This window comes from Megalops cyprinoides, chromosome 2, assembly GCF_013368585.1.
Source record: "Megalops cyprinoides isolate fMegCyp1 chromosome 2, fMegCyp1.pri, whole genome shotgun sequence".
Lineage (NCBI taxonomy): Eukaryota > Metazoa > Chordata > Actinopteri > Elopiformes > Megalopidae > Megalops > Megalops cyprinoides.
Window position 1 is genome coordinate 57784201 of NC_050584.1, and position 15404 is coordinate 57799604.

Sequence of the window (15404 nt, forward strand, 5' to 3'; positions counted from 1 at the left end):
CTTGGAACAAAACAGAACATGCTAAACCTTGGTCAGAAAAGAGAACGAGCCCTGCATGGGAAGCGTGTGAAATTTTTCTGTGGTGTTGAGTGAATATTCTGACTTAAGTGGAAAAAAAAAGATCTTGAATATGAATACGCTTTCTCGTGGGATACACCAAGAATAACACTGTAGGATTACACTGTTAGATTTAAACTTGTGAATGTGATGGTTGTTGACTATGCATGTACTTTGCAGGGGGAATAAATATGTTATATTTTAGTCAAAATTCCATGCTTGTGCCAACAGAAGGTGAAATCTGAAGAAAATGAATTGGCTTGTTTTAGTGTACAAAGGGGGGGCTGTTTTTCCTACAAGCACCGAGTTTCAGTAACAACAATAGCTCTGTGCTTCTAATTATCAGAGGGAGTTTGGCCAGTTTACAGTAGGGGAGTTGCCTTTCTTTGAAAATCATAGATAGTTGGGAAGGATTTGCCATTGCCAGGAGATATAAACAAGGCTTTGCAATTTTTAAGTCCACATTTATAAAACTGAAAGATAAAAGTAATTTTCAGAGCCTTTTTTCTTATTCTTTTATATGCTAAATCCTCCTCTCCATTATGTTGAAATACATTGTTGAAGTACATGGCAAATGACTGCAGTGTATTCACAATGTAACTATACTGACATTTTTGGAAGTAAGGGAAAAAGCTGTAAAAATGAAATCATCTTTACAAAATGTACTGAACACATTTTTTTACAAACATACAAAGTGATTAAGTTGTTCACGCGTTTGTAAAATGAAAACTGAGCAAACAAAAATAGTTTTGACTGATGTATGCAGTGAAAATTCAGCTGATATCTGATGTGATGACTGCAAACGCTACAAACGCTCTGAGCAAACTCTGCTAATACTAATAAACTCTACTGTGTCAAAGTGTTCTTGTCCAACGTAAGACAGAAAATGAGAGGGGTCTCTAAATTCAGTCGAATAGGGTATGAATCATTTAACAGAATCTGAGACTTGAGCAATACATATTTATCAAGAATTCTAAGAGCATGATAATTCCTCAAGCAGTAAGTTGGAAAATACAACACATTCTTTATCATGACTATAGAAAAGTACAAAAAGGGAAACTGCAAAAAAAAAAAAAAATCCCTGTTGTACGTCATTCTCTTTTAAATAAATACTGTTATGTTTAATGTGAGGCGCTCCAGAGTAAAAAGGCTCCTAGATCTCCCCGGTGCACTGTGACCCCACCTCGTGCAAGGGCCGGTGTTCTTGATTTTTGGGGGAAGGTATTACTCCGTCCATGCAGGGGTTGCGCTGGCTCCCAGCCCCAGGTCTCCTTCCAACAGGTCGTCCTGGGGTGCAGATTCGGTGACCCTCTCGGCATCATCCCCTGCTGAAGCTCTGTCCTCCTCCGCTGCACCCAGCTTCACTGAACTGCAGTCTGCCTCTGAGTCGCCAAGCCGCTCCTGGTTCTAGAATCAATGAATTAGAACTGGGTTCACTTGTCATCACACAGCGACGCAACTAGCATCACTCCACATCTGCAAGGCATACACCCTTTCTCAGAGTGACTTCTACAACATACTGAGGTTACTTGTGGGTGTAGAAACTAACCCAATGTATAAAAGGTCCTACTGGAAGCTGGGATTGGAGACTAACCTCATACGCGTGGAAACTGGTCAGCAGTTTGGCCAGCGGCTTACACCACAGTGGCAGTGTGGAGGTCAGCGGGGGGCCAGAGTGTGTCAGTGCCGGCCTGATATACCTATGGTAACGTTAAGGAAGGAGGGATAGGGGAAGATATAGAGGTGGGAGGGAAGTGGAAGAGCCTCACACTCCAGCAGATACTGTCTAAGTATCAGATCAGCTGTAGGGCTGTGGCTTTTAAGTTTGCTTCATATTCTGAGTACTAGCCCGCAGAGAGAAGCATGCGTAGGATATTGGAATTAGGCACAGAAATTCTCCAAGAGAATATTTATATTAATTCCCACAATCAAAGCAGAACAAATTAGTGTCTGTATGTAATAACCTACCACCTCAAAGGGAATAATGTGCGTATGAAGTAATAATGGTTGATGCAATTATTATTTTTTTCATCACCACTGCCTGCTGATCAAAATAAACAGCGATATACCATTTACTGTATTACAGCAAATGCAATTTTAAAAACGTAAATGCTAAATCATGGAGTTACACAAGCCTCCTTTACGTAGTGTGATTTCAGGAACTGAAAGTGAAGTACGTTTAATCTTCAAAGGCAGAATTTCTAAAAATTTAATTTATAAAACAGGTTTTATGCCACAGCTGATACATCACAGGTAGAGTACATTTGTAGCTGTCAGACTGTGAACCCGGGAGCAGTAGGCATCAGAATGGACAGTGAGAGAGTAATTGTTTAACAGTCATTGCTGTGATAGTAAGTGTTTCCTCCTGATGACACAGACAGGTGTGAGGGCATGCTGGGGGTGGGTGGGGGGCTTTGGGGGGGGGGGGGGTGGGGGGGGCAGGAACTGAGAGTCTGTCTCCATTTAGAATCATTCAGAGTCAGTGCTCTCACTGAATGTGATTAGCTTCATATTCTTCATACACTGTTTACAGGAATTTATTCAAGCCCCCCCCCCCCCCCTCCCACCCCACAGCTTGAAGTGGACGTGGTGTGCTTTAACACATAAACTATAAGGCAATGGTACATTTGCACATCCAGTGTTGACATCACAGGTTCTGAGTACCAAGACGCAACGTTTGATTCTTTAAAAGCATTTTCTGAATAAACTGCAGAGTAGCTGAAGATGAAAAATGTATTCTAAACATAACACAAAATAAAAATGAAGACAGGAATGCTCTTTTCAGAGCCATATTCAAAACTGTCTGTGCTTTTCCAGTATAGCCTGAAATAAACTGAAGAGAATAGAATACTTTACTGTCTTCACAGTCACACAGTTGAATACGTAATAATGTGAAGAATGTGAGGACGAAGCTAACATCTTATATCATTACACTGCAAAAAATCCAAATCTCACCAAGCATATTTGTCTCTTTTCAAGTCAAAATATCTCTTTACACTTAATATAAGACACAGTCACCAAACAAGCAAAATTTCCTTGAGCTACAAGGGCTTGTTTTTAGACGGTGCATCTTGAATATCTTGTGTGGTGAAAGTGTCTTGAAAACAGCTTACTTTGAGTGGTATATCAAATTAAGCAAGCCTTTTTGACAAGTCAGAAGGTTTTTAAACTGCATGACACAAAAACACTTCCTAATACCAGTTAAAAATGGATCAAAATTAGTTTTTTTCCACCTAATTTTAAGATCCCTTTCAAGAAATCTTAACAAGTGTATTTCCACTAGTTCCATTGGCAGATTTTTTCACTTATTACTAGCAAAAACACCTTGTATTAATTATTTTATTTCTTATTTCTGAAGGGCTATTTTTTGCAGTGTGGTGCTGATGCTAAGTGCAGCAATTTCCCATGTGTACTAATTCTACTTGGATATTTTCTGTTAGGTCAAAGTGTGTGTGTGTATATTTGCCTCAGGTCAGCCAAAAATACTTGGCTCGGGTCAGTCAAGTATATTTGGGGCTCTATATATATTATAACCCCAAAAATACTTGGCTGACATGAGCCAGATATCCTAACTATGAATGCTGACATTTTGTGAAAAACATGCAGTTAATGTTTTGTTTTACATTGTTTGACTGATTGATATCTCTTATTGTTCTAATTATAAACACACATTCCTGAGAATGGGCTTTAACCAAATTCTGCTTAGCAAGCTCATGCCTTGTAAGACAGTATGTGTAACTGCACACCTATATAGCTAACTACATGTAGAGAATCACACACACGTGTGTGTGCATACATGTACATACACAGACCAACATATACGCACAATAATGGGTAATCACCCATGCACGCAGAATCACACACACACACACATAAATACAGTGGTGGGTAACTACTCAAGTAGGTCCATACAAGCATACACACAGACACACACAGAGTCACCAGTGGTTAATTGCTTGCCCTCCTACCCAACTATGTACATGGGATTGCGCACGCACACACACACACACACACACATACACACACAATGCTGGGTAACTGCTCACCCGCCTACCCAACGATGTGCACTGAATAATACATAGACATTGACACTTGTACAGGCCCTGGTCTGAACACTGGGAGCTGCGTGTATTTATTCCACTGTGCCTCAGCAATGAAACAGTCATAGGAAAGACATAATAGAGAAATTGTGCTTTTGCTGATCAGGCTGGGCCCTTTAAAGGGCAAAGCCAGCCGCAGTGCAATGATCTCTGGGAAATTTCCTCTGAAATGCAAGCGATGACTCTGTATCTGTGGAATGCGGCTGACTCAGTGGTTTCCAAATCATTAAAAAATGTAATTCATGTTTGAGCCCCAGGGTTCAGACTCCGTGCATGGACATTCCCCTCCGATGGTACATTTGGTCAGAGAAGTGCATATGTCTATTAAGTAGCTGAAACAAAGCTTGGCCATTGTTTCTGATGAGGATGCATTCTGGTAGACTGCCATAATTAAGTGGAAGACAAGATGTTGATGCCTGACACTTGAACTTGAGGTACTGTATAAAATGTTCTTTTAAGCGAAACCGCACTGAATGGATTCTACCTGACTCAATCTGACATCCTGTCCTCCTTTTCTTCCCCGAGTCAGGTCGTTTCCAAACAGTAATTGGGATAAAGATGGTGGGGAAGGCAACAATAAATCAGGCTTCACCTGCATGCTAGTAGAGATACGGCCACAATCCAGGCTCTGTCCTTATCCCCATGAAGGTCAAGGATAAAGCAAACTGGGCTGAGCCTGTCATTTTTCTTCCAATGATATCAGTTTTGGAGACGGAGAATTGTGTGGATGTGTGTGTGTGTGTGTGTGTGCATATGTGTGTGTGCGCACCTGAGCAGCATAATCAGTGTGTGTAACCATCTGAAAATCCACCTGTGACAATTTCATTTGTAAGCAAGGATGGGCCCCAGACGGTCTGGTGCTGCTGTGTGCAGTTAAACAACCCGTCCCTCTTATCGCTATGAAGCAAGCAGAAATCACTGGAACCCTGCCACATGCTAATAGGATTTCCTCGAGCAGGCTGGAAAACGGGAGACGGGGAGGGCCTGCTGGGAAGCCTTTTGGCACGGAGAAGTCAAAATCATTGGTGAGCGATGGCCGTCTCCGAGCTGGCGGCATCACCGCAGTGACATCTGGAAATACCGAAGGGGGTTAGGGGCGCTTCACACTTGAACTGGCCTCCTTCAGCTCCCCAGCTCCTGAAATAACCACGGCTGAAGGGTTGGCTAAAATGCACCATACCCTCCTGGTGCTGCATTCAGGGCAGGGTGGTAGGATGTGGGATTGTGGGTGCACATGCAGAAAAAGGCTCTGGGAAAGTACTCTCTTGGCAGAAGACCTGCCGTCTCAGCTGGTTATGTACCCATCTTAACCACCTTGCCAAGATCCTTCTTTCATTCTGAGACACCCAGAAGCTCCAGTAAAAGCAACTGCATCAGCTGTCTTACACAAAGTCATACGCTGCACTTGACAGAAACACCAGAGGTTGTTTTTTCACCTAGTTTAAGAGGCCAGGTTGCTTTGAAAGTACGGGTAGGATAGAGGAAACAACCGCTGTAAAGGTCAGAGAATCTCATACTGTTTGTTCGGACACTTGTGCTTCAAGTTTTGAAGCATGAGCGCCTCACAAACTTTGAACACTTAAACACTGCTTCACTATGGTAAAACCATTGGCTGTCAAACAGTTTACCCTGCAAAGTTACACAGCATTTTCTCAGAGATAAATGGTCAAAGCACAGTGCTTATTATTGTCAAGTCAGGATGAAAGAGATTTGTGAATGTGGGTGGGACGCTTCTCAGATTGCTGATTCACCAAACAAGTACAAAAGATTAACGAGGACTCTTTTCAACAAAAGAGTATCCTACTTAAAACTGGAAATACCAGTGGCAAAATGAAGAAATGTGGCATGCGGTCTCAAATTACACGCAAAGAAATCACTGCCCTCATCAAACACAGTCACTGCACTGAGGGCAATAATTACTGTTGCTTATAAAGACTTAACCATCTGCATGTTCCTTAGTATGGCCTTGAATTAAATTCAGTGTGTTGATGCTTGCTGCAGTTACTATGGTTACCTAGATCGAAATGCCCCGTGATATGAATGGGGCCAAATCAATATGAACAGATGGTGGAAATGCAAACCTTTGGAGAGCACATGGAGGAGGTGGCAGAGCAAGCGATTCTCACACTGTAATGGAAGAGGGACGTGTAGCACTGCTCTGCCCACGTCAATACACCTGCCATCGGCTCTCAGCTAACTCCCTGTCCCACTCATAGCCTCATGGGTGGCACTCTCTCCCACTCAATAGTTCTTGGCCGTTGTTCCTCGGTTCGCTGCTGAAACCCCCCTCCCACTCATTACTTATTTGCTGGTACTCTTTCTCACACATTAGCTCTTAACTGGTGTGATCTCTTTATTTATTGGTTGTTGGATAACATCATCTTTCTCTCACTGGCTCTTGACCGGTACCCTTTCTCACTCACTGGAGCTGTTATAATACAGCACCTCACTCATGGGGTGAGCAGAACTGGCTGCTCAGGCACTGAGCAGAATCTATTTCATATTCACTGGCTCGCCAATGGAGATCTGCATTGGTCAAGTGGTTCACATATTTAGATAAGCTGTACTCATTCCACCAGGGGCAGCCAACACAGTCACGAAGCATCACCTTCAACCAAAGCCAAAATATAAGAAATAAGAATGTGAAAATGTCACCGAATATTTGTGACCCAGGCAGAGATGACTTCTGATGGCATCAACAACTAAACCAAAAAAAGTAGAGAAAACCAAAATTGTGACTCTGGCTATCAGTAATGCAACAGCTAACATTAGCTTGTGTGGGACAGTGTTGTTTCCCTCTGCACTAATTGGCTGTCGAACCCAATCTGAAATCAAATCGAAGGTCACATCCTTGGCTCGGTCAAGGCAGACCACTGATGCAACTGCAGGCCAAGCAGCAACAGAAGGAAACTCTTTAATACTGACACTGACTGATGGAGAATTGAAAATCCAGGAGCACCACATTCACTAAGAATAATGATCAAATACTCCATCTCGCCTGGTACCCATCTGAGCCACTGGATGCAGCAATAAAGATCTTATGAAGGAGGCTCAAAAGTAGGGGTAGGCGACACACAGACCACCCCTCAGCTGACAGAATGTTCTGGAAACATTGTTGTGACATTTTGACAAACGTGATAACCCTGTGCAATATTGCAGCACGTGACATGGGTTGGGGGAATCAAGCACATTTTCTGCCCTTGCTCGTTAAAGTTGAAATTGTGGGCTAATAATGATATGTTCCTAGTCCTCAAAAGGGACAGCAAAATTGCTTTGTCCTTTCCACTTCCGGAACTCTGTTGTAAAGCGAATTAGCATGCCTTCTGTTCTGAGAATAGCCATAAAGCAGCAGTGCTTTGAACTGAATACATGTGCCTACATGGTCATCAAAATTCATGATACTCCCACTTGTGTTCCAATTGCTATGCAATATGAAATTTCCACCTTGAGAACATGAAAATCGTTTGGTCTGTAGCTCTTAAGTCTTACAAGTTGCCTGGTGTTCAGCCGTGCACAGCATCTGCAAGGGAACTGTCTCTCTGTCTGACCTCAACGCTACGGCAAGTCAAACACAGCAATTACCACCCTCACACTTTATGCCACTTACAAATGGCAAATTCACTGTCTGGAGTATGAGTCCCACCTGTGCATTAGTCATCATTGCCTTTAGAGATTTATTCCCGCTCTCAGAAAACACCATGTGACTGACGGAGCCAGATTTAGCAGTTTATTCATTTGGCAAGTTTTTCCTATTATTTCCATTTTCTCAAGTGACGGCATCATCTGTTCCTCTCTCAAATCGCCTCAAAGTAGAGGAAGAGGAAGGAGAGTGGACTCGCCCCGCTGTCGTGCTGTCGCGTACGGCGTCGGCAGTGAAATCAACACGGCCGCCTATCTGCCAGGCAGATGGCGCAACGACTATGAATAGAGTTCCTCAGAGAGGTTAAAAAAAGACGTACTTACAGGATCGGAGATATTTAAAGATTCGCATATTCCTTATTTATGAATGTAATTTTACACGTTCTGAGTGTATTAACCTCTCTGTTGTAACAGATGGCCGGGAATAATTCGGTAACTGGTCCAGATGACCTGTGCTTTAAAAGCCGACAGCCCTTGTGGCCCGGCCATTACAGCGGTCTAAATTAAGTTTGCTTCCACCCATGGTACATATAATTCAGCCTTTGAGGACAATGCTGTTGTTTTTCAGTCTCCAGATCAAGTTACAGTCTCTGTATACAAATGCACATCCCATGCTGAAAGAAAAAGCTGAAAAAAAAATCTGAAAAGGGTCTCTCCTGCTTTGGTGACATATACAGGGCATGTGAGGTTACCTTAGGCCTGATTCAATTTGTCCTGGAATACCACAGGGACCACAGACAGGGTCTTTACAGGAGTGAAGGCCTTCAATGTCACTATAAATGCAACAGTGAATGCATTTCGCTCAGCTGCTGGTGTCTGCTTTTATAACTCCTCTTTTCTAATGGAACTGACACTTTTCAAACGCATATTAGATGGCGTATGGTTTTATCCACTCCACATCGTTCCATCTCGTAGTGGGAAGGCTGTATGCCGAAGGATACTTTTTGTCCAGGTTGTGCCAGACTCCGGATGCGTGGGAGGCCAGGGTCGGAGGCGCATGCGTTGGTGTTGGTCCCTCGGCGACCGCCTGAGAAGCATGAGAGAGAGCCGCTGTAAGAGACAATCACACAGAGGCCTTCGGGAGGCGGGTGTCTCAAGACCCCAGGAATGGAAATGAGTGTAAGCCAACCCCCCCAGAGGTCAGTAAGTGAAATCTAACGACCTTCCCTGAGAGACACCCAGGGCTGTGCCATTGGTGAGAACCAGGGGTTCTCAGGCGGGTCTGTGGGCGCACAGGAGAAGGCCTCTGTGGGGTCGGGGACCCTGCCAACCCCCAGTGGACGCTCTTCAGGGGCACGGTTACACGGCCAATTTACATTTAAAAAGTCTCGATACAGGGGCTAAAAAGGCCCCTCTATCTCTACGTAGATATTAAACCTGCCGACTCAATGCAAGCCAAAGAGAGCAGGAAGAGCTGGGCTGGAAGGTTGTGCCATTGGTGAGAACCAGGGGTTCTCAGGCGGGTCTGTGGGCGCACAGGAGAAGGCCTCTGTGGGGTCGGGGACCCTGCCAACCCCCAGTGGACGCTCTTCAGGGGCACGGTTACACGGCCAATTTACATTTAAAAAGTCTCGACACAGGGGCTAAAAAGGCCCCTCTATCTCTACGTAGATATTAAACCTGCCGACTCAATGCAAGCCAAAGAGAGCAGGAAGAGCTGGGCTGGAAGGTTTATCTGTTTGTGTCAGGGTCAGAATGAACTATCAAACGAAATGGATTTTGGAACAAAATGGAACATGCTTAACATAGATCCATTGAGAAAAGTACCACAGTTTAAATCAACCAATGACAACAGAAAGATTTGACTTAATTCCTCTGTGCTTTCCTATCATGTCCCTTTACAAAATCATGAAAGTGAAACAAAATGAGGACGACAATTATGTAAACCCATTTTGAGAACTGTGCTTTTCTAAATGCTTGCAGTGTAAACAGTGTTTTATAGTACATACCATATTTACATATTTACCACAGGGTGAGTTATAGCACAGTAGCTGACAAAAAGCAATGCAAATTACAAAACACAAATTAAATAACGCAAATATGACAGGTGACGGTCACAGGGGCAAAAAGTACAGTGCTCCCAGTGAAATCAATGTAATGCCTACAGTAAGAGCACAAATTAATGTAACTACACTAGCAGGTGCGAGGTTACCTTATCGGAGGGCTCGCCCATTGTGTCTTCATCAGGATCTAGTCCCACTCTGCGGAAAGGCCAGGAAACAGATGGACGACGGAATCACTCACTCAGACACAAATCAATGCATTACAGAGAGAATGGGAAAAAGAGAGAGAGAGAGAGAGAGAGAGAGAGAGAGAGAGAGAGCTGGGGGGGCAAGAGGGGGAGATCCCTTCAAAGCCCTTTTACTTACACACATAAGCCTTTTACAGACACATAATGCTGGTTAATAATGTATAAACAAAACCTATAAATAAAATGGAAGGAAATAAACCCAATAAAATAGCATTACAACTGGTAACATCTGTAGCTGCCCGCTCAGACACACAGACAGGTATGGTGCATTGGGGAGGGAAACAGAGATAAGGAGAGAGAGAGAGAGGTTGATAGAGGGAGAAAGAGCTTTAGATTCTTCAGGCGTAGAAGTTTTTTGAAAGTAGTGGGGTGAGGTTGAGAATAAGGGGTGGGGTGCAACACCATTATGATACAAACAACATGAAAGATAGATTGAGAATACATTGAGGCATATTGCTTTTTTCATTAGAGAGGGGAGATGGAGAGAGAGACAGAGACATTAAAAGAGGAAGACTTCATGATGACCTCTCCACACCTCAGTGACACAGCCCTGTCGAAAAGGCACACTGAAGTATGAAGACGTCAAACTGAAAGCGTGACCTTTGGCGACTGTTAGCTGTTATCTGCAACCAAGGTCTTACACTGCTAGTGTACTGGTGGAAAAGGCCACGCATAAAACTTTTGCAAATTAAAAAAAAAAAAAAAAAAAAACACAAATTACTCTTGATATTTCTCAGAGCGTGATTATTCTCTTGTTCAGAGCGCGGCGGTTGGTTTGCTCTGAATGCACACTCGAGCGGCGGGGCGGGTACACTGGGAAATTGAAACAAATGAACTAGTGGCCTGCCTGAGACAGCCCAGTGAACTATCTCATTTGGAAATGAGAAAATTATCGCTCTCCTCCACAGTCTCTCTCCTCACTGCAGAGCTGCATCCAGACTTTCGCTCTCTCCCCCTCTCTCTCTCTCTCTCCCCCTCTCTCTTTCTCTCGCTCCCTCTCTAGGATGAGAGCGATTATGACATCACTACCAAAAACAAGATTATGACATCACTACCTCACCTCCACCTCAAGATTTTGGGATTCCACACCCCAATCCCGGCACCCAAAGGTTCCTTCTTACTCCCCCTGTCACTCCATTTCTATATCACAGCTTGCACTATCTGTTCTGAATACCACGGTGGCTTCAGGCTAGTCAGTACATTTGACAAGTTATCATTTATCAGCAATTTCTATAACTCATTACTGCTCCTATGAGACACCCCTCTAGCAAGGATCATGATTTAGAAAAATTAAGCTTGCATAAAACACCTCTGTAAGCAGGACTGCAAAAACACCACAGAGAGATGATTCACACTCAGCCTCTTCATTGGTGCAGTTTCATTGCAGGGTATGTTGTAATTTTACTACGGTGTATGTTGTATTGCACTCATGTACTGGATTCACTCATATATGCCTGCTCTGCTTATCACAGCACAGTGTAAGGGGGCTGATGAAGGTTGGAACGTGGTTAGCGGTGTCCTGCATGTAGGTTTTTCACGCCATTGTACCAGACGCACTTTGCACGAATGACTTGCTTTGTACCATGAGGGTTCAAAAACACTGGCTCCGCTGTGCTTCGCTGTGACAGTGGGCAGGAAGTGAGCTTGCTTGAGATGCTACACCAAGCGACATATTAGGAACCTCACAGCTTGGGTGGCCTTACAGCCGTGTACGAGGATGTCGTTCTGCGCGACACGCTATGACAACAGATAGAAGCCCTGTGGTTCGGTTTGAACCATTTCCTGCAGCAGGCACACCACTTGACTGTCGCGTATCTGTGTCCCAGCCAGCAGAATTGGGGCTGAAACGACAGCCGTCACACAGAAGCTGCGTCTGCGAAACCTGATCGTAACGCTGTGAGCTCTCCAGCTTACGCTCCCTGTGTAGGACAGCAAAATGAAGTCTGTTTATACGGGTGTGTATGTGTGTGTGTGTGTGTGTATGTGTGTGTGTGTGTGTGTAAGTGTATGTACGAGGGTGTGGGTTCTTTTGAGAAGCATCTAAATGTGATCAAATATATCACTGAAATCCCTCTAGGATCTCCCCACCAAGGTGCATCTCTTGCTTGCTTTATTCTAGAATCAACCTAATTTCATTGTCTGTTAGTCAGATAATCAACCTCAAAAGCCTAACAGACAGGGGCTTACAACAGGGGGTAAACCAGCTGCTGGTCAGGTGCGTGTAGGAGGAGGTAAGGGAGGGGCAGTGGGAGCAACATTGAAAGGAAATAGCAGGGGGCAGAGTGCGTTCGGCTGATTATCTTAGCATACTCTGAGACAAGCATGTACGGACACTACAGCTGGAGCGTAATTAACAATGTGTAGTGGAGGTGTGATTCACACACACCAAAGGAATATAATTAACAATGAACGATTCGCACATGCCCAAAGAGCTCTCACTGCCACTCCGCAACAAATTCAACACAAAGAGGAGTGGTACACAGTGTACTTGCATCACATGTGAGTGCACTGTGTTTCTAATAGCATGTCACCCTCTTCTGATCCCACAGAAGCTGATTCAGATCCTTGCTATGAGTAGTCCATCAAAATTACAGTCGCTTCGCAGACACTCTTGTCCAGTGGTACTTACAGAGGTTAAAATTTGATCCATTTATACCGGTGGATATTTACCGAGGCAATTGTGGCTTAAGGACCTTGCCCAAGAGTACAACAGCAGTGCCCCTGCAAGAAATCTAGCTAGCAACCTTTCAGTTACTAGCCCCCCTCCTCCTTACTACTACACCACACTGCTACCCAAGCATCAATCCAATGGTTAATTAAACATCAAATGCAAAATACAAATGCTTTTCTCTTTGTATAAAGACATGTCCCAGGCCCTGGTTGGCCTTGGTAACCAGGTACAGACACATGGTATGTATCTGCTTTCCAGAAAAATCATATGATTTATGACAAATCTCACTGTAAATAAAAAGGTTTGCCCATCATTCAGAGTAATGCCAAGAGAAAACGAGCTTGACTTCCATTCATTGGCAAGTGATTGTGGATGTTTAACTGCTGCTCAGCTGGGCCTCGCCACAGATCCATTGTCAGCTGTGTTCCCAGTGTAACAGGATGATGCAATTTTGATCTTAGTCTGATCTCAATCAATAGGAGTGTCCTCATTCTGCCTGAATGGAAAGGTAACGGCAGAGGGTGTTGGCATGACCCATTGTCACGCCAGTGAGAAACAGCAAAACGGTGCAACCTCAGTGGAAGCAAGCCTTGTCCGAGCTTTAGTGTTAATTGAAAGTTCTTGCCACACATATCAAGCTCTGCACAGAAGTGATTTCTGGTGTTTTCTTTTTTTCAGTAGAAATGATATTCATTCAGTTGTCTTTGTCCTGCCAGGTCTTTACTTGAAACACAAAAAACCAAGAAGGTTTCCCAGGCACAGTTTATCAGTTAATTAATATTTACACATGCAGATCTTTCTTATCTTCTAAGAACACTGAGAAAGTTATCCATGCATTCATATCTTCTTCTTCCGTCTGCTGTGCAATGCTCTGCACCAACTGCTGCAAGAGTCTTAATCAAAACAAGCGAGAAGACACACATTACCCCAAACGTAACCTCCTTACACTGCTACCAGCTCGTTTCAGAATAGATTTATAGATTACTTTTAAGGCTTTGGATGGTCTAGCCCTCCATTACATTGTTAAGTTACTAAGCCCCTATGTACCTCAGCGGCTTCTTAGATAATTAGATAAGGGTTTTCTCTCTGTGCCCAAAACCCTGTGTAAACACAAAGGGTGACCTTGCCTTCTCTGTATAGGTCTCTAGACTGAGGAATTAAGCCTAGGGAACATAAGGGCTGTGCAGACAGTTCCTGCTTTTATGTCACTTCTAAAACCGATCTTTTCAAACTTGCTTTATAGCTCTTCTTAATTATATTTTATTTCCTGGTCTTTTACTTCATGTTGAACACCTGCATGTAGCGGTTTTATTGTGGCTGCTTTTTGTTTTCTTCTCGTGTTCATCATTCACATTTTCTTGTTATCGCCCTTTGCTGGAGAGCACTGTGAGCGCCTCGTATGATAAGCACTGTGTACATAAAGTTTATTATTATTACTCCCTACATGCATTTTCATCTGGCCTGACATTCAATACTGATGTTTAGAATTTCAATGCTCTTCCAAGTCATTTATTTTTCTAAAATTTTCCTTTGTAAAGGAGAGCACACATGTCAAAAGCCCATGTTGACTGAAAACTGCTGAGAGAAACTGAGGCACCACCCAGTCATATTTTTCATCCCTTTTGGTGGAACATTTAGAGATGTGGGGAAGCATGTGTAATGTAATATTCATATGCTGTATATATGCGTATGCATGTGTGCGTGTGTGTGTGCGTGCGCACAATGTGTGCATGTGTGTGTATGTTAAATGTGTGTGGGTGTGTGTGTGTGTTAAATGTATGTGCATATGTCTGTGTGTGTGTGTGTGTGTGTGTGTGTATGCACGCATAATATGTGCGTGTATACACTCGCGTGTACCCGCTGCCCTTGATCTCTGAACGTTGCTGTTAGAGGCGTCCGAGCGAGGGGAGAGGAAACACAGAGTTCAGAGCACTTCTTTCTGAGTGCTGCTTTGAATAAAAGGGGAAGGGTAGGGCAGTGAACTGAATTTATCAGCCTGACAAACCCCGTGACAGAGGGAGAAAACAGCCGGGTCCGGATTAAAGGAAGGGTGTTCGGCCTCTAGACGATCAACATTTAGAAACACCTTTGCATCTGAGGGTTCCTTTAATGTTTAAATGATGTCAATAAGCTTCAAAATATTTTTTTTTTAATCTGCAACTGACGGCGTGCCTATAGCATATCAATAGATTACGTGTGTGCAAATGCCACCAAGTCATTTACCCACCCCAGGAGAAAAGCCTTTTTTCTGTCCAATGCATTGAGGTGTGACATCAGGAGGCTGCTTTGAAACGCTTAGCTGTAGATCAGATTCAGTGCACTGATGTAGCAGCCTTTGTAATTTCTCAGTCTTCTCTGGACAAAGCCAGGAAGACGGAACTGTGATACAGAGAGCGTGAGGTCGTCGTGTGGTGACAGTGAACTGACAGATTTTATCATCTGTATCGACCTCTGCAGCGCCTTTTGCCTGTGACTGTGACTGGTGGATTTTTTTTCTCATCTGGGTGCTGAGTTGTGCGATCATGTTCTGCTGTGACTGTACTACATCTATGTGTGTGTGTGTGTGTGTGTGTACATTAGGGAGCTACATTTATTGACATTAAATTATTTATCTGTGGCTCTTGAATATTTCCTTTGGTAAAGACACCTGCCTGGATTCTGCAAGAACTAGTGCAGTAAATTGATT

General features: G+C 43.6%; 1 protein-coding gene across 1 annotated transcript in view; it reads right to left on the reverse strand.

Moving 5' to 3' along the window:
* Positions 1 to 1194: 1194 nt before the first annotated feature.
* Positions 1195 to 15404, reverse strand: part of LOC118772614 (sodium/hydrogen exchanger 9-like) — a 64534-nt gene continuing 50324 nt past the window's right edge. The window contains exons 13-16 of the mRNA XM_036521110.1: positions 9949 to 9997; positions 8738 to 8823; positions 1652 to 1757; positions 1195 to 1464 (exon numbers count right to left, since the gene is read on the reverse strand). Coding sequence (XP_036377003.1) covers positions 1282 to 1464; positions 1652 to 1757; positions 8738 to 8823; positions 9949 to 9997 — 424 coding nt within the window. The 3' untranslated portion in view covers positions 1195 to 1281. The remainder of the gene's footprint in view (positions 1465 to 1651; positions 1758 to 8737; positions 8824 to 9948; positions 9998 to 15404) is intronic.